Raw genomic sequence first — 27,614 nt, forward strand, 5'->3', positions numbered from 1 at the left:
CTGGACACTTAACTGACTGAGCCACCCAGGCGCCTCAGACAATACTGTCTTCTGACAGGAACAGGGTTATTTCTCTCTATTGGCACTATTCTTGAATTCCTCAGGCAACTTCTTAAGTTTTCTTTGTGTAGGTCCTTACTAAGTTTAATTAATCCTAGATATCTTATATATATATTTTTTTAAGATTTTATTTATTTATTTGACAGAGATAGAGACAGCCAGCGAGAGAGGGAACACAAGCAGGGGGAGCGGGAGAGGAAGAAGCAGGCTCATAGCGGAGGAGCCCAATGTGGGGCTCGATCCCATAACGCCGGGATCACGCCCTGAGCCGAAGGCAGGCGCTTAACCACTGTGCCACCCAGGCACCCCAGATATCTTATATTTTCATTGTCAATGTGTCTAGTATAATTCCTTTACATACCCTAATTGGTTATTACTGGTATTTATAAAAGCTGCTGATTTTTATAAATATATTTTAAAGTCTGCTACTTTTCAGAACTCCAATTCTAACATTGAATTAATTCTTGAGTTTTTGAGGTAGATGATTATTTCATCTGGAAGTAATTTTTCTTAGTTTGTATGACTTTTTTCATATTAAGATTTTCACTTTGTAGATAGTCAAAACATGTTGATGTTTTTCTTCTTCTGATTGTTTCCAAGCAAAATGTCCCCACCCCCATTCATAATACTCATTAACTATTTCATTATTTCATTATAATTCAAGTTTTATTTTGTAGTTTTGGTGTTTTAATTCTTCAAATTCTTGGAACCAACTAGAATTTATTCTGATACATGGTATGAAACGAGTATGTAAACAAAATTTCCCCCAAAAGACTAACAATACTAACAGTACTATTTATTGAATAGTTCTCCATGTTCTCATTGATTTACAATTCTGCCCTTATATAATAAAGTATAAGCTATATAGTCTGCTTCATGGATTTACTTTCCTAAATGTATACAAAATCTATGCTAATAACTATTACAAATTTTTGTTATGTTTCCATTTGTGGTTAGGATAGATTCTCTTAATACTTTTTCCAGCAGTTACTTTTGTATTTTCCAATTTATTCTTCCCAGTCGGCTTTACAATTATTTTGTTAAGTTTACCAAATTCTATTAGAACTTCAAGTTACATTGCATTACACATATAAACCAATAGGAAGAACTGATATCCTTATTAATCCTATCACCTAGGAACGCTGTGTTCTCCACGTGTATTTAGATTTCCTTTTATATTTATCAATATTTCATAATTTTCATTCTATAAGTATCACATTTCTTGTTTAGATCACTCCTGTGTATTTTCTATTTGTGCATGTATGTTGTGATTTGTAAAAAGTGAATATTAAAAATTAAGGATTTACATTTTGTTCCTTTGTTAAATTTTATTTCCTTAGAAAGTAAAAACAGTAAGTATCTGAAAGATGTAAAAGGCATATAAAGTACAAGATTTGTAAATGACATACCAGATGATGGAGATATGACACAGTCTCCTACAAATTTATTTTCAGCAAGATCTCCTTTTATTTCAGTCTTTTTAAACAATGTTTCAAAGTGAAAATGAAGAGGCACATCTGGGAAAATAAAATTTTAAAAAAGTACTAAAGTGAGTACCATTTTTTACAGATTCTAACATTAAGATTGCTTTCTTTCTCTAAGTAGCATATAAGCTTAGAAAAATAAGCAAAAACTTGAAATATCACAACTATCAGAAGTGGCAAAATATTCTCTCCAAGCATACAGACAGCAGTATTTTGGAAATTACTGATTATATGTACTAAATAAACAAAAACTCTAATGATGAATAAGCACTATTCTCAGGTGAAACAAATGCATCCAAAGGTCTTGAATAAAACATACAGCCAAACCTGGCTGACTCTAAGTCCATTCCACCCCACCCCACCCCCACAAACTTTACATTTGAAATAATGAGGTTTCTGAAAGATATGTTTTAATTACTTGAGGGAAATCCACTATAATTCAGATGCTACCTTTGATGAAAATACCAAGTTTCATATTCTCTTAGTTTACTAGTATTACAAATCACAAAATATACTTTTACAAAGATTAAAACACATTTACAGACTTGCTCTCTTCCTTTAGAGACTTAGATGTCAATTCACTATATTTATATTCTATATTCTCACAACCAAAAGAGGAGCTAAATAATAAAGTAGATGTGCTTCACATTTATTAAAGATTTTTTTCCTCAATCAAGAATGCAAAAACAAAACCACCTTCAAAAGTATTTAATAGAGACACCTAAACTTCTAAGAAACAAATATTTAATAAAGCAGCTGAGGTACTGAAAATTTTGCTACTGAAAAAAAAAAAACTAATTATGAACACATAAATCAGAACAGACACAGAACAGGTCTGGATTTTAAACAAAGAAGTATCTCTCCCTCAAATGATAAATTTTAATAACAGATCCATATTCAAGTGCAGAAAAACATACCAAAAAAATAAAAATAGGTTCATGAGTTTCAACATGGAGTCTGCCCCAAAGGGACAGAGCAGAGGTACAAAAGATTTCAATCCTAGCACTATATACTATGATCATACAAAAACTACAGAACGAAGTGAAACTAAGATTACAAATTAAATGTTATTTAAACATTTCAGGAATCCAATATCTTCCAATTACCAAAACATAAGTTTATTTCTCCAAAGAAATATCACTTATTTCTACAAAGAAAGTATCACCTATTCTACCACTGTTCTTCAAGAGTAATGAGAAAACATGATGTAACTAGGGAGGGCCCTTGTTCACCCATATACCTTCCTTAGTACCCACACTGTGACCACTGGGCTTTTATAAGAATATTTCATAACACTTTAATATACTTATTAGTTTACATTTCAGTTGTCTTAAACTAGAATGCAAGTACTTTGAGGGATTTATTTGTATTTAAACTCTTAGTACCTAGTAAATAGTAGGTATTCAGATTTCCATTAAATGAATGCAAGAAGAAATGAATAACCTAATTAATAAGTAGGGAAGTTAATCTTAACTTATTGGAAGGGACAAAAGAGGATTAAATAAGGGATAATTATGCCAGCTGTCAGGGTTATATCATCAGAGAAACAAATGTAGCATGAGAAAACAGAAAGGCAGTGAAAAGTAAAGGTTAGGAGTGTGGCTCTGGAGTGTGACTACCTCATATCAAATCCTACCTCCATCATCAACTAGATGTATAATCTTGGAATAATAATTTAACAATCGCTAAGCTTCAATTTTCTTGTATGTAAGATAAAGAGGAAAATATGAAAACAGGGTTGTTGGAGGAATTAAACAAGAAAATGTAATGTGCTTACAGGTATGCTAAGCCCAAATGTTAGCTGCATTACCACTGTTATATTTATTATTGTTTCTTTCTATTATTAAGTTCTCCTCAAAGATGGAATAACATAGTTCCTGCCAAGAACTTAATTCTAAGTATGGTGTAGCTAAGAGACCACTCGAATATTGGTAAAAAACCAAAACTAAGATTCAAGGATTACGGGCAGGAACAGGTACAGAAAATCATGCTTTACAAAGAGGAGCAGTCCCTGGATGATTAAAACCAAAAGCTGAAAAGGAAACAAAAGCCCATTTGAGATGTCTTCCCTTAAAGAGAAGAACCTTAGATAACTAGTGTGAAGACTGTTTCCTTTTTTACCCTAATATTTACTTTAGTTCAATATGGAAACAACTTGGAGGGGTGCCTGGCTGGCTCAGAAGCATGCAACTCTTGATCTTGGGGTGGTGTGAGCCCCACATTGGGCACTGAGATTACGAAAGAAAGAAAAGAACGAAAGAACGGAAGAACGGAAGAAAGGAAGAAAGGAAGAAAGGAAGAAAGGAAGAAAGAGGAAAGGAAAGGAAAGGAAAGGAAAGGAAAGGAAAGAAAAGGAAAAGAAAAGAAAAGAAAAGAAAAGAAAAGAAAAGAAAAGAAAAGAAAAGAAAAGAAAAGAAAACACCTGGAACGGTTCTAACAAAAACCAAGAACTAGAAACTTAAAGGGATGTGGGCCTGTATGTGCCTCATTCACTCAGTTACAGATTATAGATTTTCTTGAGGTTCAAAAGTTGACTACATCTAAAGATGGGCAATTTCTTATCCCAAAGAAACTCTGCTGATTATAAGCAGAGGAATATTATATAGCAGAGAAAACTCTGTGCAAAACAACACATTAGGGGGAAAAAAAACCCGACTTATTGAGAAACATTTCAATAGCATAGTCACTTTATCAATAAAATTCTAAAAATTTAACACTGAAAAGATCAAAAGCTAGTTATTTCCCAATATAACTCAAAATGGTTTCCAAGGAATTTAAGAATCAACTTGCAAAAATAGAACATTAACTCACAGGATTAATTCCTCTGTGAAAACTGTTTAGTTCTAATATCCAGTGACAAAATAATTGATAAAATTTTATTAGATTCCTCCTATCTACAGAATTAGACTTCACCACAGAAAATGTTCAGAATTTACTTAGACATTTTTTATAAGTAGGCTTACCTGATGGCAATGATAGGACAGAATGGAAAGAAGAGTCCAATTCTGATACATGTTCTCTTAATATTTGAGATTTTGAATTGTGTTCACAGCTACTCCAAGTTGAAGCTGATTGCAAGCAAGGCATTTGTGTAGTGTTTAAAAACGTTTCTTTTGAAGGCAAAGTCTGCAAGGAAAAAAAAAAGACTTCATTTTTGCTTAAAAATTGAATCAGAGAGGATATAAGTTACAGAGTACAGTATCTGAATGACACTAGAAAGTCCTAGCTTAATAAGTCACCCTAGAGAAAAGGCTTGAACATGACAACGGGTTTATAAGAGAAGTTATTAAAGGCCATAAATGTGATGAGATTTCACTAACCCTTTTTCAGTTTTTCAAAAGGAAGAGCAACATCTGCGAAAATGGGTATTTCCCTCACCTTATGAAATCACAATAAAGAGAAATGAGTTTAAGGAATGTTGGGTTAAAAGAGAATAGCCCATCCCACACTGGTGAGGACTGTGAGTGACTGTGAGGAGGTGCTTTGTTAAGATTAAGAATTGTGCATACTGTTTTCCTCCCTGCAATCTGTTACAATCAGCGAATGAAACTTGAATCTCTGCCTTAAATTCCAAAGCCAGACAATACCTACACTGGAATTACTGTGAAGTACATGCATTGTACATGTTTACACTAGGTAAAATTTAACTTAATACATTAAAAAAGATATGTATAAAACACACACTGTATGTTACATGAGTTTGTGTTTCTGAAAATAAACTTAAGATCTGAGTCCAGGAATCTTAAGAAAACCGTGTTGCTAAATCAAAAAAAGTTATGTTGCTACATTAAGAAATACATACTCTGTTTAAAAATTGGATTTTAAATTATTTTTCCTGGTTATAAAATTAGTATACAAAGAAAAGATCTATACAATAGATAAAATATTTTAAAAATTAATAGAGCTCATTTGTACTTTCCCTCCCCCTTAACCTCTACCTCCTACAATAACATTTGAACTCATTTTGTTTTTCAATGTAACTGATATTTAAAATGCTTATAACAACTGAGATCTTTAGATGCTATCTTTAAATGCTTTCATTTTATAAACTTACATTAGGTTTGTCAACTTTCTTGAGTTTGAGTTTCCTAGCTAACCTTGGCATTTTCTAGGTTTCTACAGCACCTTAGGCATATCTGTGTCTAATACAGCATTCAACTAGACTTCCCCTGGACTGCTATTAGCTCCCTGAAGGTTGGGACTAGAATTTGTTCAATCCTGTATTCCCAGAACCTGACAGTCCCTGACGTATGGCTGAAACTTGAATGCTAACTAACTGAATTTTATCTTATTCTGTTTAATAAAAATATAAGTGAATACAAATTCTCAAATGCATGTATGTCTGAGACTATTCATTGGGGAAAAAATAGTTTCTGTTAACATATGCTAAAATTTATCATGTAGTGACTTCTGTTTACATTCCATTAGCCAAGCCCTAGGTCAGAAAGTCATACCTAGCTGTAAGGAGGGTTAGAAAATGCAGTCATTCTGAGAGGTCAAGTAAACTGCTAAGTTTTTATAAAAAGATATCACATGTTTATACATGATTATAATAATGTGAGTCATTTCCAAGATTTATTCTAATGATGTTATATGTATATACTTATGAGATCAGTTGCTGTTTCTTACCTTTACAAGATACACTGGTACTCTGGACTCACTCTAGAATTATTTGCCCTTTTATGATGTACTTCAGAAAGGTATAAAAAATATTTAAAATTACAAAGAAAAAAATGTGCTAACCTCCCTTTTCCATATATGGATAGAGCATTATGAATAAAAGGTGATAAAATCTGAATTAATTAGTTTTCTCTTGCAATTTTTCCAAATCCAGGAAACCCAATAGCCAATTTGAAACTATCCTAAATAATTATGGAGACAAGTGAGGGGCATTTTTGTTCCCTGCAGAGAAAGTGAAGCCCAGGAGGCTGAAAAGGAATGGATGGAAAAATAAGAGAAAGACCAGGAGATTCTTGCCAATAAAAACTCATATGTCTAGAGGGTGTGATCAACAGTACCATATGCTGCATAAGATTCAAGCAAAATAAAGCTAAAAAGTACCCACTAAACTTTTTAGCTTTAATAATGAAACATTTCATATATACGAAAGTATATAATTTATAGGGAAGCCATAAAAATTTAAAAAGACAACTATACTCACCATCCTATTTCAAGAAACAGAACAATACCAATACCTTTATGCTTTCCCCTCCGACCCCAGCCACATGAGCCTGTGGCAGAAACTGCAATTTTCCTCCCAATACCTGTGCTCTCTTTCTCTTTCTCTCTGTTCTAGAACTCCTGATTTTCAGCTAGGCACATTTCTCAAGCCTCCCTGGATCTAAAAATTACTATACAATAGATACGGTCTAGCCGGAAGACCATGAAGAGAACTCATATGTGCAACTTCCTTTTTAAGGTCACTTACTCCTCCATTCTTCCACATTGCACTTGAAATGTAGCTGTGGCGGTGAGCCACCATAACCACATAGATGAGGAGCTCCAAAGAAGAGGACCCTGGTTCCTAGATAACCATGTAGAACATAACTGTCATGCCTAGGATATTTTCAACCTGTTACAAGAGAAATAAACTTGTATCTTGTTTGACACTATGTGGGGTTTCTGTCAAATGCAGCTGAACCTGTATCTTAACTAACACAATGTGCCTCCTTAATCACATATTTTCTGTCATACTTCCAGAAGTAACTGCTATCCTGAATTTTATCATTTCCTTGATTTCCCTTATAGTTTTTCCACATAAACATATGTAATTCTATATAACTTTTTAAATCTGTATTCTTTAAAATGTATATAGACAGATAATGGTAAACGTATTTGCCTCCTGTATTACCCAACATTATGTACATGCAATTCACCATTCTTCTGTTTTTAAATATCTAGAATGTTTCTCATTTTTTATTATTATGAACAATGCTAATATGAGTATCTTATTTGTCCCCTGGTACATGGGTGTAAGAATTTCTCTAGAGTAGGGGCGCCTGGGTGGCACAGCGGTTAAGCGTCTGCCTTCAGCTCAGGGAGTGATCCCGGCGTTATGGGATCGAGCCCCACATCAGGCTCCTCCACTATGAGCCTGCTTCTTCCTCTCCCACTCCCCCTGCTTGTGTTCCCTCTCTCACTGGCTGTCTCTATCTCTGTCAAATAAATAAATAAAATCTTTAAAAAAAAAAAAAAAAAGAATTTCTCTAGAGTATACTGCTAGAAATGGAATTGCTAGGTTAAAAGAACGCACCCACGAATGCACACGTTCAACTTCACTAGAGGATATATTGTATTACAAAGTAGTTGTAACTAAATTTACACTGGAGCAAAGCAGACCTTGGCTCTCACTGCTTTAGATTCACGCCAACAAGCATATCGCCAGATTTTATTTCTGCAAATCTCAGAGCATACAAATATTATCTCATGGTTAAAATCTGCATTGTTCTGCTTACTATTTGAGTTGACCACCTTTCCACACCTAAAATTGGCCATTCACTTTTCCTTCTTTTGGGAAATACATATTTTGATGATTTTTCTCTTGGAATGTCTTTTTCTTACTGATTTTTAAAGTTTTCTTTAAACACTCTAGAAAATGACAAATCCTTTGTAGGTTCTATACATTGCTCCCTGTCTGAGCTTCTCTTTTCACTTTCTTTGCAATGTCTTTTGATAACAGATGTCAACTTAAATGTTTCCTTTACATATAGTTTGTACTTTGTATCTTTATGAGGAAATCTTTCCCTACCTTGAAGTCAAAAGATAATCTTCCCTTTTTTTTCCCCCCTTAAGTTTTAAGGTTTTGCCTTTTGTATTTAGGTCTTTATCTGAAATTGGCTTTTTTGGTGCATGATGTGAATCCAATCTCAATCTAATCTTTTTTCTTATATGGATCATCAACTCACCAAACACCTTTTATCGAACATCCTCTTCCAAATGATTTGCAATGCTACCTGTTATATATGTACCACATTCCATATATGTGTGAGACTATTTCAGGAATCTCTAATTTTGTACCATTTGTGCCTATGCTAATAACCAATATCTTAATTACTACATGTTTACATCTTGATATATGATAGTCCAAGTTTCTCTACCTTCTTCCTCAGGGGTGTCTTGGCTATTATTGGCTTTCACTCTTCTGCATAAGTTTTAGAAACAGCTTAATTTCCACCAAAAACCTGTAGAGCTTTTCTACACTGAATCTGTAAATCAATTAGGAGATTTCCGGTTTTGGTATCATAACTAAAGGTCATCCAATCCATGAATGTAACATATCTCTTCATTTACTTAGATCCTCTTCAATTTCTTTCAATAAAACTTTATAATTTTCTTCTCTAAAAGTCTTCTCCTATTTTGTTAGTTGTATTTTTCTAGGTACTTTAATATTATTTTTTGCAATTTTAAAAGGAATTTAAAATTAAGACTGACTTTTATATTTTGAACATACTCCACAACTTTACTAAACTTTCTTATATAACAATGTATTTGTTTCTTTTAGTTTTCTATTATCCAAACATATTATCTATAAATAAATGACAGTTTAGTTTCTTTCACTCGATCCTAATTTTTATCATTATTTAGGGGGTTCCAACCATGCTAGATGGGCTCACCAGTTTGGTAAGGATTAGAAATGACCAAAGAATATATTGTTTTGTTCCATACTTGAAATGCTTTTAATTTCTAAGAATTAAGAATGATATGGATTAAGAATAATTCTAGATTCTCTCAATAGATGCAGAAAAAGCATTTGACAAAATACAGCATCCTTTCCTGATTAAAACCCTTCAGAGTGTAGGGACAGAGGGTACATTCCTCAATCTCATAAAAACCATCTATGAAAAGCCTACAGCAAATATCATTCTCAATGGGGAAAAGCTGGAAGACTTTTCCTTAAGATCAGGAACACGACAAGGATACCCACTCTCGCCATTATTATTCAACATAGTACTAGAAGTCCTTGCAACAGCAATCAGACAACAAAAAGGGATAAAAGGTATCCAAATCGGCAAAGAAGAAGTCAAACTGTCTCTCTTCGCAGATGACATGATACTCTATATGGAAAACCCAAAAGAATCCACTCCCAAACTATTAGAAGTTATAGAGCAATTCAGTAATGTGGCGAGATACAAAATCAATGCTCAGAAATCAGCTGCATTTCTATACACGAATAATGAGACTGAAGAAAGAGAAATTAGGGAATCCATCCCATTTACAATAGCAGCAAAAACCATACGTTACCTTGGAATTAACTTAACCAGAGACATAAAGGATCTATATTCTAGAAACTACAAATCACTCTTGAAAGACATTGAAGAAGACACAAAAAGATGGAAAAATATTCCATGCTCAGGGATCGGAAGAATTAACATAGTTAAAATGTCCATGCTACCCAGAGCAATCTACACTTTCAATGCTATCCCGATTGAAATACCGAGGACATTTTTCAAAGAGCTGGAACAAATAGTCCTTAAATTTGTATGGAACCAGAAAAGGCCCCGAATCGCCAAGGAACTGTTGAAAAGGAAAAACAAAGCTGGGGGCATCACAATGCCGGATTTCGAGCTGTACTACAAAGCTGTGATCACAAAGATAGCATGGTACTGGCACAAAAACAGACACATAAACCAGTGGAACAGAATAGAGAACCCAGAAATGGACCCTCAGCTCTTTGGGCACCTAATCTTTGACAAAGCAGGAAAAAACATCCGGCGGGAAAAAGTCTCTTCAATAAATGGTGCTGGGAAAATTGGACAGCTACATGCAAAAGAATGAAACTTGACCACTCTCTCACACCATACACAAAGATAAACTCCAAAGGGATGAAAGACCTCGATGTGAGACAGGAATCCATCAAAATCCTAGAGGAGAACATAGGCAGCAACCTCTACGACATCGGCCGAAGCAAACTTTTTCATGACACATCTCCAAAGGCAAGAGAAACAAAAGATAAAATGAACTTGTGGGACTTCATCAAGATAAAAAGCTTCTGCACAGCCAAGGAAACAGTCAAAAAAACTAAGAGGCAGGGGCGCCTGGGTGGCACAGCGGTTAAGCGTCTGCCTTCGGCTCAGGGCGTGATCCTGGTGTTCTGGGATCGAGCCCCGCATCAGGCTCCTCTGCTATGAGCCTGCTTCTTCCTCTCCCACTCCCCCTGCTTGTGTTCCCTCTCTCGCTGGCTGTCTCTCTCTCTGTCGAATAAATAAATAAATAAAATCTTAAAAAAAAAAAAAAAAAAAACTAAGAGGCAGCCCACGGAATGGGAGAAGATATTTGCAAATGACACTACAGATAAAAGACTGGTATCCAAGATCTACAAAGAACTTCCCAAACTCAATACACAAGAAACAAATAAACAAATCATAAAATGGGCAGAAAATATGAACAGACACTCTTCCAATGAAGACATACAAATGGCTAACAGACACATGAAAAAATGTTCAAAATCATTAGCCATCAGGGAAATTCAAATCAAAACCACACTAAGATACCACCTTACGCCAGTTAGAATGGCAAAAATTGAGAGGCAAGAAGCAACAAATGTTGGAGAGGATGTGGAGAAAGGGGATCCCTCCTATATTGTTGTTGGGAATGCAAGTTGGTACAGCCACTTTGGAAAACAGTGTGGAGGTCCCTTAAAAAGTTAAAAATTGAGCTACCCTATGATCCAGCCATTGCACTACTGGGTATCTACCCCAAAGATACATAGTGAAGAGAAGGGCCATATGCACCCCAATGTTCATAGCAGCCTTGTCCACAATAGCTAAATCGTGGAAGGAGCCGAGATGCCCTTCAACAGATGACTGGATTAAGACGATGTGGTCCATATATACAATGGAATATTACTCAGCTATCAAAAAGAACGATTTCTCAACATTTGCTGCAACATGGACGGCAGTGGAGGAGATAATGCTAAGTGAAATAAGTCAAGCAGAGAAAGACAATTATCATATGATTTCTCTCATCTATGGAACATAAGAGCTAGGAAGATCGGTGGGGGAAGAAAGGGATAAAGAAAGGGGGGGTAATCAGAAGGGGGAATGAAGCATGAGAGACTATGGACTCTGAGAAATAAACTGAGGGCTTCAGAGGGGAGGGGCGTGGGGGAATGGGATAGGCTGGTGATGGGTAGTAAGGAGGGCACATATTGCATGGTGCACTTGGTGTTATATGCAACTAATGAATCATCGAACTTTACATCAGAAACCAGGCATGTACTGTATGGTGACTAACGTAATATATAAAAAAATATTATTATAAAAAAAGAAAAAAAAGAATAATTGTAGATTTTTGGGGGGGTCATACTCTTTATCAGAATATGTTCACAGGCTGCCAAAAGTATTTTTAAAATATATTAATGTTGAATTTAATCATATACTTTTTGTGAACCCGTTGAAATAATTACACATGGTTTTCTTTCTTAAATTTAATAATGTGGTGGATTAATTATATTAATAAAGTTTTAAATGTCAAACCAACCTCAGATTCTTCTTGAAGAATCTTGCTGGGGTTTATCAATTTCTTTTAAAGAATCACCAATTGATTTGTTCACTTTCTACACTGTATATAAAATTTATTATATATGTATGTTTTATAATTCATTGATTCCTATCTTGATTTCTTTGGGATTAATCATATTTATACATTCTTTTACTTTTTAGTGGTTTCCCTAGAGATTATAGTGTACATTTTTAACTTGTTTGCTTTTAGAGAATAACACAAATTATTCCTCTTACCATTTCCTGAAAACAGTGAGACATCAGAATGCTTTAACTCCATTTACCCCTCTTTCTGTATTATTGTTGTTGCCATTTTAATTCTACATATAATCAAAACACTACAATATATTATTATTACTGTCAAAATTTATATTATCCATTTACTTACCTTTTCTGTTGGTGTTAGCTCCTTCCTACAATTCTGTGTTTCCAGCTAAGATGTTTCTTCTTCCTTTGCTATTATTATACTGTAGATTTGCTGTCAAATTCTCTCCACTTTTATTTATCTGAAACTTTTGTATATTATCATTTTTAAAGGATTTTTTTGTGACTACAGAATTCTAGGTTGGATCTAGAAAAAATTCATTTTTTCTGTCAGCATTTTAAGGATACCTTCATTTTCACCTGGCTTCCACTGTTCCTGGTTAATAGTTAAGTCTTATTGTTGCCCTGATTTAAAATATGTTTTTTACCCTGACTTATTTTAAAATTTTCTCTGTGTTTTTCATTTTAGCAGGCTTGCCATAATATACCTTTATGTAATTTCTATATATTTGTTCTTTTTGAGGTTCACAGAACTACAGGATTCTACAGGTTAACGTCTCTTTTTAGTTTGGAAATACTCTATTATTATTTGTTCAAATGTTACTTCTGCCCTATTCTCTCTCTTCTTTCTCCTAGACTCCAAGGACATATATGGTTAGATTGTTTTTTCACTGTCGCACACTCCTCTCTGTTGTGGTTTTTGTATTTTTTAAATTCTTTCTTATCCCTATGCTTCCACTTAGTATTTTATATTAGTAATAAGTCTTTTAGTTTATTAATCCTGACTTCTGCTCTTATTTGTAATCTAATTCGTAGTTAAATTCATCTGGTGAGGTATTAATGTCACATGTTTTATTTTTCAGTTTGAAATGTTCATAGAAGTCTCTTTTTAAAAAGTAGACTCCAATTATCTGGTGAAACAGTCTATTTGTTTATTTTTTCTACTTGTTCTCTATTTTTAAACAAATAAATCACAGCCATTTTAAAGTTCTTAGCAGCTAAATCCAGTTCCAGAATCACTTGACAGTCTGACGTTACTGTCTGTTTTTCCTCTTTAAGACTAGCCATGTGGTCCCATCTTTTACAATGCCTAATAATTTTTTAAAAGATTTATTTACTTATTGGAGAGAGAGAGAGGGAGAGAGAGGGAGAGAGAGAGAGAACAAGAGTGGGAAGAGCAGAGGGAGAGAGAATCTCAAGCAGACTCCACGTGGGGTGCAGAGACTGACAGAGAGTTTGATCGCACGACCCTGAGTTCACAACCTGACCGAAACCAAGAGTCCAATGCTCAATCAACTGAGCCACCCAGGCTCCCTGCAATGCCTAGTAATTTTTAACTGAATGCCAAATGGTATTTTTTTTTAATCAAAAATCTCCAAATGATGTCATCTTTCTTTAGAGAGAGTTCTCTCTCCCTACTCCGAAGTAGATAGAGAGCAGATTTCTCCCTTTTAATCTAACGTGAGTGTTCCTCAGTTAAGTCTGGGTTGCAGCCCTAGTATGGTTAATATATCTGATTTGCTCTTGGCCCTTCAAGGTTTTCAACTAAGTGTTTGACGTATTTTATAAAATTTATCCTGATTATCCAGACCTGAAGATAAAAAGTCTTAAGGGTATACTGGCCATCACCCTGCTTTTAAGGGGCTTTTACATTTATGTTTTTAAGTCTCCTGCCCTGTGCAGCCCCAGTATTCAGCAAATGTTGAGAAGAACAATGGTCAAAATGTTCTGAAGTAAAAACCAGCCATGTGATTCAGGTCTCCCAAAATGCCACCAAGAGCATTGCCCATTGCTATCATCTGCTAGCACGTGCACCAAATTTGAAAATTCCTGCCAAAGGTCTAGGGTAAGAGTGGCTGCAAGAAGCCAGCTCTCCCAGGTGTTTCCTTCTCTGAAGACATATGTATGTTAGAGATTCTCCTCTAACCTCTATATTTATTAATCTCTTTTCACATTTTCAAATTCTTATTTCTCTACATCTATTTCATTCACATCTATTCCCCAACACACAATTCTCTCTTCAGTTTTATCTATCCACTTAATCATATTACTAATTAATTTTTTAAAATATTTTTTCTTGTCCTTTACTTTTTTTTTTCTTTAACTAATCTCTGTACCCATTGTGGGGCTTGAACTCATGATTTCAAGATCAAGAGTCACATGCTCTTCTGACTGAGCCACTCAGGCACCCTCCTAACTTATTCTTCTTAAACATACTGAACTTATTTGGGTGCCTGGGTGGCTCAGTCAGTTAAGCAACTGCCTTTGGCTCAGGTCATGATCCCAGAGAGCCAGGATCTAGTCCCACATTGGGCACTCTCCTCAGCGGGGAGTCTGCTTCTCCCTCTCGTGCTTTCTCTCCCTCAAATAAATAAATAAAATCTTAAAAAAAAAAAAAAAAAACGGGCGCCTGGGTGGCTCAGTCGTTAAGCGTCTGCCTTTGGCTCAGGGCGTGATCCCAGCAGTCTGGGATCGAGCCCCACATCAGGCTCCTCTGCTGGGAATCTGCTTCTTCCTCTCCCACTCCCCCTGCTTGTGTTCCCTCTCTCGCTGGCTGTCTCTCTAATAAATAAATAAATCTTTAAAAACAACAACAACATATTGAACTTACTTGATTTCACATTCTGTATACGATAATTATAACATTGGAAGTTTGCCAGCCTGTAACATAAGCTTACCTATCTTAAAACCCAATTTTTGTCTTTTTTTTTTTTAAAGATTTTATTTGTTTATTCGACAGGATAGAGACAGCCAGCGAGAGAGGGAACACAAGCAGGGGGAGTGGGAGAGGAAGAAGCAGGCTCATAGCAGAGGAGCCTGATGTGGGGCTCGATCCCATAACGCCGGGATCACGCCCTGAGCTGGAGGCAGACGCTTAACCGCTGTGCCACCCAGGCGCCCCCAATTTTTGTCTTTTTAAATAAGTCACATCCGAAGCATAATTTCAGACTTTAAATAAAAGACCTAATCTGTTATTATTAATTCTGTGCAGACACTCTTTTTTCCACTTTTAGCCAGAGCCTAAGGCAGACAAAGGCAAGCTCTTTTTATCTCTGTGTAGCAGGTTTGAGTTCTAGTTCACCTGTTAACAAAGTGAGTAGCATTTGAAGGCCCTTGGGTTTATATAGGATTTCTAATATGCCTCCTCATATCCTCCAGGTTCTAGGCTTTAGCTCCAGTCTCTCTCAAGACTATTAAACAAAAATTTCTCTCTTTCTCTTTCCCTCCCTCCCTTCTCCTGTCCTTCCTTTTCAGTTCTGAGGATTTCCATTTTTCTAAATCAGATTAACCATGAATTGTATAAACTTTTTTTTTTTTTTTTTTACATTTTACATTCTAATATTTTGTATCTGGAGGCTTCCCTAAGAACTATTCCACCACATTGCTGGAATCAGAAGTTCTGCATTAGATCTGACAACTAAAAAGGTGACTCTGACATTTAAAAAAATATTTCAATAAAATGCTTTTGTTGGTCACTATACTAGTAGGGTGAAGAATGAAATAAGAAACCAGAGACACTGCAATGCTTCTAAAGGAACCCAACATTTGAAAGAGATAAATACAAACACTTTCAAACTTATTGTGGAGGAAAGAGATTAAATGATAGCTAAATGAGATATACTACTTAAAAAATCAGTTTTGAAAGGAAAAAGGGAATCTCCATTTCTGTCCATGAAGAAGTACAGCTATGCTACTTATATCAAACAACTGTTTTCAGAATTTGGACAACAGGCAGCATATGACTGTTATCCCTGAGAGAAGAAAACAAATGAGGTGATTCTATTCATCTAACAGCTTTCTGCATGGAGGTATGTTCCTAAGATTTTGGCACAAGAAGGGGTTGCAAATCAGAGCATGACAATCTACCTGATTTGAAGAGACAGATACTGAAGTCTGGGGAGCGAATGGTAGCTACAATTTGTAAAAGAGAGTGCCCTAAGAGAGGAAGCTATGCAGAGAAAGGGCTCCAGAAATCCACAAGGGTGCTTTTTAATAATTTGTGTCAAATAATAATCTACACATGCATGGGATGAAGCAAAAAGGCCAGTCTAAGAACAATTAATTTGGGGGTGGGGGAGGAAGCAAGAAAAAAAGAACAAACAACACATGGCAGAAATAAACAGCAAAATGGTAGATTTAAACCTAACTATATTATAATTACATTAAATGTAAATGGTCTAAATACTCTGCTTAAAGGCAGAAACTTTCAGATTGGATAAAAAAGATCTAAACATATACTGTCTAAACCACTTTAAATATAAAGCATATATAAGTTACAAGTGAAAGTATGGAAACAGATATACCACCCAACCACTAATCATTAAATCAGTATCACTGAAAGTAGATTTCAGGAATATGAACAAACACATAAGAATAAAAGGGTCAAATCATAAAGACACAAAAATAAAACATCTATGCAGGTACTAACTAAACTTCAAAATATATGAAGCAAAAATGGAAATAACTAAAAAGAGAAATAGACAAATCCACACTTACAATTGGAGATTTGAACCAAATAGGAAGAAAATCAGGAAGGATATAAAAGACTTGACTGGCATTATCGACTAAATAAACCTAATGAACGTTTAAAGAAAACCCCATAAATAAAATAGAATATACACTCTTTTCAAGTATGCATGTAATTTCACCAAGATAGACTATATGACTAGCCATAAAACAAATCTCAATAAATTTAAAAGGACCAAAATCATACACAGTATGGCTTGTAATAACGATGGAATTAAGTAAAAAAACCAGAAAGATATTTGGAAAATCCCCAAATATTTGAAAATCAAACACAATTCAAAATAATCCAGGGTCAAAGAGGAAATCTTAAGAGAAATTAGAAAATATTTTGAATTAAAACATATCAAAAGTTGTAGGATGTTAAAGCAGTGTTCAAAAGGAAAATTATAGCTTTCTATATTATATTAGAAAAGAAGACTGAAAGTCAATGTTTTAAAGCTTCTACCTTAAAAGAAGTTGGAAAAAGAGACGGTGGCAAATTAAACCCAACGTAAGCATAATTTACCTATGATACCAATACACCCAGTAGAAGAGCTAACGTTAAAAGGACTGATAATATCGTGTTGAATATGGAGTAATTTTAACTTTCATACATTGGTAACATGAAATGATACCATCTAAAGACAATGGCATGAAAAGTTGTATAACTGCTTTACTCCCAAAAACAACCCAAATGCCCAAGAGCTGATAAATGTATAAAAAAATTGTGATATGGTCACAACTATGATATCATACAATGTAATAATATTCTGTTTTACATTCTTTTTTTTTTTTTTTTTTAAATAGGCTCCATGCCCAGCATGGAGCCCAACATGGGGCTTGAACTCACAATTCTGAGATCAAGATGTGAGCTCAGATCAGGAGTCAGACAACTAACTGAGCCACCCAGGTGTCCCTATAACCTCTTTTAATCCTCATTTTCCACTACTATTTCTTTTCACCCCTATTCTAATGTATTTGGGTCTCTTTGTGTGTGTCCGTTATTGTGGAACACATTTTAATATTTAAGTTTACATAAGTGGTATTATCCTAGAGATCTTATTTGGAATCCATTTGTCTGCATTTATGCCAGCCCATATACTGCATTATTGTAAATCAGTTTCTGGTAGTCCTACTGCTTATCCATCCTCCCCTCTTTTTTAAAAGTATACTTAGCTATTTATGGATATATGTTTTTAAATAATACATTTCAAAAAATCCAGCAAAAATTTTGACCATAATTACGATTAATTCAGGAAGCTTGAATGTCTCCCACTTATTAAGATACTTTACATCCTGTAATAACTTTAGACTTATTTCTATAGCAATTTTATGTATTCTTTGTTAATTATGAGGTATGTGACAGTCTGCCTTTGGGAATGTTTCTGGTTTTATATATTTAATTGGTTATTACTTATGTGGACAAATTATATTTGTTCTAATAATCTGTTGATTCCGTTGGATTTCCTATGTAATTATTTCATCTGAAAATAATGGCAATTTTATCTCATCCCTAGGTTCAAAATAATCTTCCTTCAGAATTTTGGAGACATTGCTCCATTGTCTTCTGGCTCCTATAGTCACTGATGATAATTTCAACAGCAGTTCCATTCTTATCCATTGCAAGTCATGTTTCGTTTTTGCAGTTAGTTTTGTTTTCCTTTCAAAAGCTTTAAGGTCTTCCAAACAATGTATTCAAAAATTTCATTAAAATGTGATTAGGTGTAGGCTATTTAACTCTTAATCCTCCTCCTATGTTTTTCCTCCTATGTTTAACCATTTGGATATACTGCAATGCTTCACCTTTAGATCTTTGTATGGCGTCCTTCTTCCTAATGTCAATCAAATCTCTATCTGAATGCCAATTATTTTGAAATGCCTTTGTGAAACTCTCTTATCTAAAAGAGACTACCCTCTTCTCCAGAACTCTATGTCCTTACTTCAGTCAGCTGTTTTTTCCAAAGCACATCATTAAAATTGAGAGAGAGAGAGAGAGAGAGGCAGAGGGAGAAGCAGGCTCCCTGCAGAGCAAGGAGCCCAATGTGGGACTCGATCCCACCACCCCATGATCATGACCTGAGCCAAAGGCAGACGCTTAACCCACCAAGCCACCCAAGCATCCCTAAATTACTTTAAGGAGTGAAATATCATTCTGATTACAGACTGTCTGTATTAAGGAATCTCTAGTAGAAATAAGTAACTAAATAAGAAGAAAATACAGAATGATTTTATGACTCAGGATGAGGGAAGACTCTGGAACTCTGACTCAAAAACCAGAAGCCATAATATAAAGCTTGATAAATTCACCAATAAAAATTACAAACTTCTCCATGGGGGGTAAAAATTCAAAAGAGTAAGGAAAAACAGGGGAAAAAATACCAGCAAGTCCTAACAAAGGGCAAATTTCTCTAACATATATATTAAGTATATGTGAGAAAAATATATAATAAAATATTTTTCTAATATATATGAAAAACATCTAAAAATCAATAAAAAGGCAACAAATACTCAACAGAAAAGTGGGCAACAGATGTAAGAAGTCAGTTCACAAATAAAAATGTCCCTTAAACATGCAAAAATGATCAGTCCCATATTAAAATAATGTAAATGGAAACTACACCATGATACCATGTTTCCTACCTATAATATTGGTTTAAAAAAAAAGGCCAAAAGTTTAAAATTTTACTGTGTTATAAACATATGAAGAAATAGGCACTCATACATTGCTGGTAGGAATGAAAACTGTTTCATCTCCATATGGAGGGCAACTTGACAAAAAAAAGAAGAAGAAGAAAGAAAAATAATTTATTAATTTCCTTTTTAAAGATCTATTTATTTATTTCAGAGAGAGAGCATAAGTGGGAGATGGACAGGGAGAGGGAGAGAAAATCTCAAGCAGACTCCACATTGAGTGTGGAGCCCAATGCAGGGCTTGATCTCACAACAAGATCATAACCTGAGCCGAAACCAAGAGTTGGATGCTTAACCAACTGTGCCACCCAGGTGCCCAAGATAACTAAATTTATAAACATACATACTCTGTGACCTAGCAATTCAATTTCTGGGCATCTTTCCAACAGACATACTTACAAACACGTAAGTTGAACTATCTCAACCTGATAATAAGAATGTACGAAAAATCCACTGCTGACATTATAGTCCGTGAAAAAAAAAAAAAGACTAAAAACTTCCTACTTATATGAAAAACAAGACCAGGGTGTTCTTGTCTTCTTCACCTTCACTACTGATATTCAATATTAGTATTGAATATCAATACTAATCAGTCAGAGCAATCAGGCAAGGAAAAGAAATAAAAGAGATAAAAATTTGAAAGATAGTTATCTATTTGCAGATGAAAAGCTCCTCAATATAGAAGATCCCAAAAACGGGGCGCCTGGTGGCACAGCAGTTAAGCGTCTGCTTTCGGCTCAGGGAGAGATCCCGGCGTTATGGGATCAAGCCCCACATCAGGCTCTTCCGCTAGGAGCCTGCTTCTTCCTCTCCCACTCCCCCTGCTAGTGTTCCCTCTCTCGCTGGCTGTCTCTATCTCTGTCAAATAAATAAATAAAATCTTAAAAAAAAAAAAAGATCCCAAAAAGCCCAAAATAAACCCAGTATGGCTATGAAATGAATTCAGCAAAATTACAAGGTACAAGGTCAACAAACAAAAGTCAGCTGCATTTTTATACATCAGCAATAAATAATCCAAAAAGGAAATTAAGAAAACAACTGCATTTGTAATAGCATCCAAAAAAATAAAATACCTTGAAATAAACTGAACCAAGGGGGTTAAAGACTTATACCCTGAAAACTATACAACACTGCTGAAAGAAATTAAAGAGAACATAAATAAATGGAAAGACACCCTATGTGCATGGATTAGAAGACATTACTGTTAAGATGATATATACTGCTATTGTGATTTACAAATTCAACAAATCCCTACCAAAATACCAAGAGCCAAATAGATCCCAATCAAGCTGGAGAAGGGGGATCCTGAGCTCATCTACCACAGACACACCAAGGCCGAAACTATATATACAGAATCTATCTCTGAAAACAATCTGAAGACTAGCCAAACAGCTATTCCACAGTTTAAGATATAAAGGTAAAGCAACATCAAAAAGGATGGGAGGGGCAGAGACATGGTTTAATCACAACCCACACCCTGGCTTGGTACCCACAAATAGGAGGGATACCACAGGCATAAAGGTACTCCCCAAAGAGTAAGAGGTTCAAGCCCCACATCAAGCACCCCATGTCCTGGGAATCTGCACCAAGAAGACAAGCCTTCATGATGTCTGGCTTTGAAAATCAGCAGGGCTTAATTCTGGAAGCTCTGAAAACCAATGAGGCTTATTTCGGGAGAGCCAAAGGGCTATAGGAAACCAAGACTCTGACCCTAAAGAACACACGCACAACCAAGAATACTTTACCTGGCAAGACTGTCATTCAGAAGTGAAGAAGAAATACAGAGAACAAGAAAGGAACAGAGAAGAACTACAAAAACAACATGAAAACAATTAACAAAATAGCAGTAAGTTCATAGCTATCAATAAATACTTTAAATTGAAATGGACTAAATCTTCCAATCAAAGACACAGGGTAAGTGGATGGATTAACAATAAAAAAAGACCTATTACTACCTACAAGAGACTCACTTTAAGCCTAAAGACACATACAGACTGAAAGTGAAGGGATGTTAAAAAATATTCCAACCAAATAAAAATGTATTATTTTTTTCTTTCAGCACTGTAAGTATAGCATGCAAAAAAGTTTCTGCTGAAAAATCAGCTGATGGTCTTATGAGTATTCCCTTGCTTTTCTGTTGTTGCCTTTTAAATTCTCTGTCTTCAGTTTTTACTCTTTTAATTATTGTGTGTCTTGGTGTGGAGCTTGTTGAGCTCGTCTCGTGTGGGGGCTCTCTTTCTTTCCTGGACCTAGATGTCTTTTTCCTTCTCCCAGTTAGGAAAGTAATCCACTATCATTTCTTCAAGTGAGTTTTCTTCCCCTTTCTCCCCCTTATGGACTTCCTACAATTTTAACGTTAGTACGGCTTGATGTTGTTCTAGAGGTCCCTTAAATTATCTTCATTTCTTAAAATTCTCTTGCTCTCTAAAACTGACTCTCTCTCTCAAATAAATAAAATATTTAAAAAAGAAAAAAAGAAGAGGACTCAAAATCAGAAATGGAAGAAAAGTTACAACAGTAGAGAAACACAAAGGATTATAAGAGACTACTACAAACAATTATGCCAACAAATTGTGCCATCAAATTGGACAACTTAAAAGGAATGGAAAAATTCCTATGTGCCATCAAATTGGACAATCTAAAAGAAATGGAAAAATTTCTAGACTAATCGGAAAGAAACAGAAAATCTGAACAGATCAATCATTCCTAATAAAGTTGAATCAGTAACCGAGAAACTTCCAACAAACAAAAGTCCTGGACCAGATAGCTTCACAGATGAATTCTATCAAACATTTAAAGAGTTAGTGTCTATCCTTCTCAAAGTATTCCAAAAAATTGAAGAGGAAGGAATGCTTCCGAATTCATTCTATGAGGCCAGCATTACCCTGATACCAAAACCAGACTAAGACCCTACAAAAAAATTGCAGGACAATATCCCTGATGAACACAGATACAGAAAGTCTCAACAAAATATTAGCAAACCAAATTCAACAATACATTAAAAGGATCATAAATCATGACCAAGTGGGATTTATTCCAGGGATGAAAGGATGGTTCAATATCTATAAATCAATCAGTGTGATACACCACATTACCAAAATTAAAGATAAAAATCATATGACCACCTCAATAGATGAAAAAAAGCCTCTGACAAAATTCAACACCCATTTATGATAAAAAATACTCAACAAAGTAGGTACAGAAGGACTATACCTCAACATAATAAAGACCATATATGACAAACCCACAGCTAACATCATACTCAATCATGAAAAGCTGAAAGCTTTTCCTTTAAGATCAGGAAAAGACAAGGATGCTCGCTCTTGCTATTTTTATTCAACATAGTATTGGAAGTCCTAGCCACAGCAGTCAGACAAAAACAAGAAATAAAAGACATCCAAACTGGTAATAAAGAAGTCAAACTACCACTATTCTGCCATCATGCTGACAACATGACACTATATAGAAAATGCTAAAGATTCCATCAGAAACTATTAGAATAAATGAATTCAGTAAAGTTGCAGGATACAAAATTAGTATACATTTATATACTGTTGTTTCTAAACTACCAGAGCTATCAGAAAGAGAAATTAAGAAAATAATCCCATTTACAATTCCATCAAGAAGAATAAACTACCTAAGAATAAATTTAACTAAGGAGGTGAAAGACCTGTACTCTGAAAACTATAAAACAACAATGAAAGAAACTGAAAATGACACAAATAAATCTAAAGATATACAACATTCACAGATTAGAAGAATTACTATTTTAAAATGTCCGTATTACTCAAATTAATCTACAAATTCAATGTGATTCCCATCAAAATACCAATAGCTTTTCTTACAGAACTGGAACAAATAATCCTAAAATTTGTATGGAAAGACAAAACCCCAAATGGCCAAAGCAATCATGAGAAAGAAGAACAAAGCCTGTAGGTATCATGCATGCAGGTATCAAATGATACTGTAATATCAAATGATCAAAACAGTATAGTAGTGGCACAAAAAACGGATATATAAATCAATGGAATAGAATAGAGGGCCCAAAACACACTTATATAACCAATTAATCTATGACAAAGAAAGCAAGAACACACAATGTAGAAAAAATAGTCTCTTATATAAATGGTACTGGGAAAATTGAACAGGTACATGCAAAAGAATGACAAACTTTCTTGTACCATATACAAAAGTAAACTCGAAATAGGTTAAAGACCTACATGTAAAATCTGAAGTCATAAAACACCTAAAAGAAAACATAGACAATAAGTTCTTGGACACTGGTCTTAGCAATATTATTTTTGGATCTGTTTCTCAGGCAAGGGCAACAAAAGCACAAATAAACAAGTGGGAGTTCATCAAACTAAAAAGCTTTGGCACAGCAAAGAAAAAACTATCAACAAAGTGAAAAGGATATCAACTGAATGGGAGAAAATATTTGCAAGTGATAGATCTGATAAGGGGTTAATATACAAAATACATAAAGAACTCATACAACTTACCACCAAAAAAACGAAACAGATAAACAAAAATCCCCAAATAATCTGTTTAAAAAATGGGCAGAGGACCCAAACAGACATTTTTCCGAAGAATAGATGGCCAACAGACACATGAAAAGATGTTCATCAATAATCATCGGGGAAATGCAAATCAAAATCAAAATGAGATATATCACCTCACACCACTTCGAATGGCTAATATAAAAAAGCCAATATATAACAAGTAATGGCCAGGACGTGGAGAAAAGGGAAACCTCATGCACCTGGTGGGAATGTAAATTGGTGCAGGAACTGTGAAAAACAGTACAGAGGTTCTTAAAAAATCAAAAATAGAAATACTACATAATCTAGCAATTCCACTTCTGAGTGGAAAGGAAAACACTAATTTGAAAAGATAAGCACCTGCTGGTTCGTTACATCATTATTTACAATAGCCAAGCTACGGAAGTAACCTAAGCATACATCAACAGATAAACGGATAAAGATGTTGTGTACATCCACAGACACACAGACACACACGGATATTACGCAGCCATAAAAAAGAACAAAATCTTGCCATTTGCAACACATGGATGGACCTAGAGGGTATGATGCTAAGTGAAATTAAGTCAGACAGAGGAAAACAAGTACCATATGATTTCACTTACATGTGAATTTCTAAAAAAAACAAAACAAATGAACATTAAAACAGAAACAGACCCATAAATACAGAGAAAAAACTGGTGGTTGCCAGAGGGGAGGGGAGGGAGGCTAGAAAATGAGTGAAATAGTTGAAGAATATTAAGAGGTAGAAACTTTTAGTCATAAAATAAATAAGTCATGAGGATATGAAGTACAGCATGGGAAATATAGTCAATAATATTGTAATAACTTTGCATGGTGACAGATGGTAACTAGACTTATTGTGGTGATCATTTTGTAATGTACATATCAAATCATTATGTTGTACACCTGAAACTAATTAATACTGCATGTCAATTATACTTCAGTAAAAATTAATTAACTGGAAAAAATTCCAATTGCCGTTTTGGCAGAACTGAAAAAGCCAATCTTCAAATTCATATGGAAATGCAAGGGGTCCTGAATAGCCAAAACAATCTTGAAAAAAAAAAAAAAAAAGAATGAAGTTGCAGGACTCACATTTCTTAATTTAAAAACTTAGTATAAATCTACATTAAACAAAACATTATGGTACTGGTATACAGACATACAGACCAATGGAATAGAATTGAGAGTCTATAACTAAATCCATATCTTGATGGCCAATTGATTTTCAACAGGGATTTCAGGACCATTCAATGGAAGAAAAAACAGTCTCATTAACGAATGGTACTAGGACAACTGGGGATCCACAATTAAGAAGCAAAAGAATGAAGCTGGACTCCTATCTAACACCATATAAAAAATTTAACTCAAAATGGATCAATGACCTAAATGTAAGAGCTTAAAACCATAACTATCTTAGAAGAACACACAGGGGTAAATCTTTATTACCTTGGGTTAGGCAATGGAGTCTTAGATTAAAAAAAAAAAAAAAAGGAAGCATGAAAAACAAAATAAGCAATAGATAAACTGGACTTCATTAAAATTAAAAACTGTGCATCAAAAGGCAACATCAAGAAAATAAAAAGAATCTACAAATGGGAGAAAGTAAGGGAGAATATATCAAATTATATATATATATCTGATAAGAGTCTAGTACCCAGAATATATAAAGGACTCATTTTAAATCTCAACAACAAAAAGACAAATAACACATTTGAAACATGAGTGAAGAATTTTCACCAAAGAAGATATACAATTGGCCAACAAGCACACGAAAATATGCTCAGCATCATTAGTCATTAAGGAAATTCAAATCAAAACCATGATAAGGTACAACATCACACTCACTAGGATGGGAGGGAAGGAAGGAAGGGAGGGAGGGAGGAAGGAAAGGAGGAGGAGGAAAAGGAAAGGAAGGGAAGGACAAGTGTTGTTGAGAAATAACAAGTGTAGATTTGGGAACCTCGGGGCGCCTGGGTGGCTCAGTCGTTAAGCATCTGCCTTCGGCTCAGGGCGTGATCCCGGAGTTCTGGGATTGAGCCCCATGTCAGGCTCTTCAGCTGGGAGCCTGCTTCTTCCTCTCCCACTCCCCCTGCTTGTGTTCCCTCTCTCGCTGGCTGTCTCTATCTCTGTCAAATAAATAAATAAAATCTTAAAAAAAAAAAAAGATTTGGGAACCTCATACACCATTGGTGGGAATGTTCAGCTGCCGCAGAAAACAGTTTGGTGTTTCCTCAAAAAGTTAAACCCAGTTACCATATGACCCTGCAATTCCACTATTAAGTATATCCCTCTAAAATTGAAAACACTTACATAAACAAGTGCATGTACATACATGCTCATAACAGCACTATCCACATTAGCCAAATGGTGGAAACAACCCACTGTCCATCAATGGATGAAATGATTAACAAACTGTGGTGTATACACACAATGAAATATTATTCAGCCCTAAAAGAATGAAGTACCAACTCTACAATCTGGATGAGACTCAAAAACATTATCCTAAGAGAAAAAAAAACACAAAAGATCACATGTTGTATGACTACATTTATAGGAAATACTCAGAATAGACATATCCATCAAGAGAGATCGGTGGCTGCCAGAGGGATATGGGATATTGGGGAGAAACTGTTAATGAATAAGAGGTTTTAGTTTGGAGTGATGAAAAATTTTGGAACTAGACAGAGGTGGTGGTAGCACAACATTGTATTATGTACTAAATACCATTGTTCACTTCAAAATGGTTAATTGTAATGTGAATTTCACCTTGATGAATTATTTTTTAATGCAAACTGATAGGTGATATGAAATAATGAATTGCATCATTGCTTGCAAAAGCAAACACTAAATAAACCAAACGTTCAGCAACAGCAGACTGGCTAAATACATTACCGTAAATACATATACTGGAATACCATAAAAAAGAATAAGGAAGCTATACAAACTGATGTGAAAAGGTCTCCAAGATTTACTGTTCACTAGGGGGAAAAGGGAAGGTACAGAACAGTTAATATAGTACTATTTCTGTTAAAATGTGAGAGTAAATTATACATATATATATATTCACCTACGTATGTATACAAATAGATGGAAAGATGCAGTAGAAGCTAGTAACACTTGTTACCTTGTTGGAAGGTAGGTAGGTATAAGCAGAACAGAGAGGCAGGGAGGGAGACGTCAATTTATACCTTTTCAAATTTTTCAACTTGAATCGTATGTATTAATTAAACAGTTACTTTTTTTGAAAGTCTCTAGCAAGTTTTAAGCTTTTAAAATGATTAAATACAAAAAGAAAATTATCTAAAACTTAAGTGTAAATGTAATAAGTAATTATAAAGCCATCACATGTAATTCTTAAACAGATCAAGCAATAGAATACTGACTGCACTCCAAAGGTCCCTATGTGGCTCTTAATTGTAAATCCTTTTTTTTTCACCAGAGGTAGCCACTATCTTAATTTATAATCTACTCACTCCTTTTGCTTTATACTTTCTTTTTTTATGCAGCCTTAAACAGTATTCATTTCATTTTTAATATAAATGGAATTCATCCATGTTGTTGAA

The 27,614-nt window shown here is 34.7% G+C and overlaps 1 protein-coding gene across 10 annotated transcripts in view; it reads right to left on the reverse strand.

Annotated features, from left to right (window-relative positions):
• The window catches only part of KANSL1L (KAT8 regulatory NSL complex subunit 1 like), a 150,416-nt gene that overhangs the window by 19,310 nt on the left and 103,492 nt on the right, over positions 1 to 27,614 (reverse strand). For all 10 annotated transcript variants that reach the window (XM_045806636.2, XM_045806633.2, XM_045806634.2 and 7 more), the window contains 2 exons: positions 4,508 to 4,670; positions 1,470 to 1,577 (listed from right to left, as the gene is read on the reverse strand). In XM_045806636.2, the coding sequence (XP_045662592.2) occupies positions 1,470 to 1,577; positions 4,508 to 4,670 (271 nt within the window). The remainder of the gene's footprint in view (positions 1 to 1,469; positions 1,578 to 4,507; positions 4,671 to 27,614) is intronic.

This window comes from Ursus americanus, chromosome 1 (assembly GCF_024610735.1).
Source record: "Ursus americanus isolate L20-20 chromosome 1, mUrsAme1.1.p, whole genome shotgun sequence".
Taxonomy (NCBI): Eukaryota; Metazoa; Chordata; class Mammalia; order Carnivora; family Ursidae; genus Ursus; species Ursus americanus.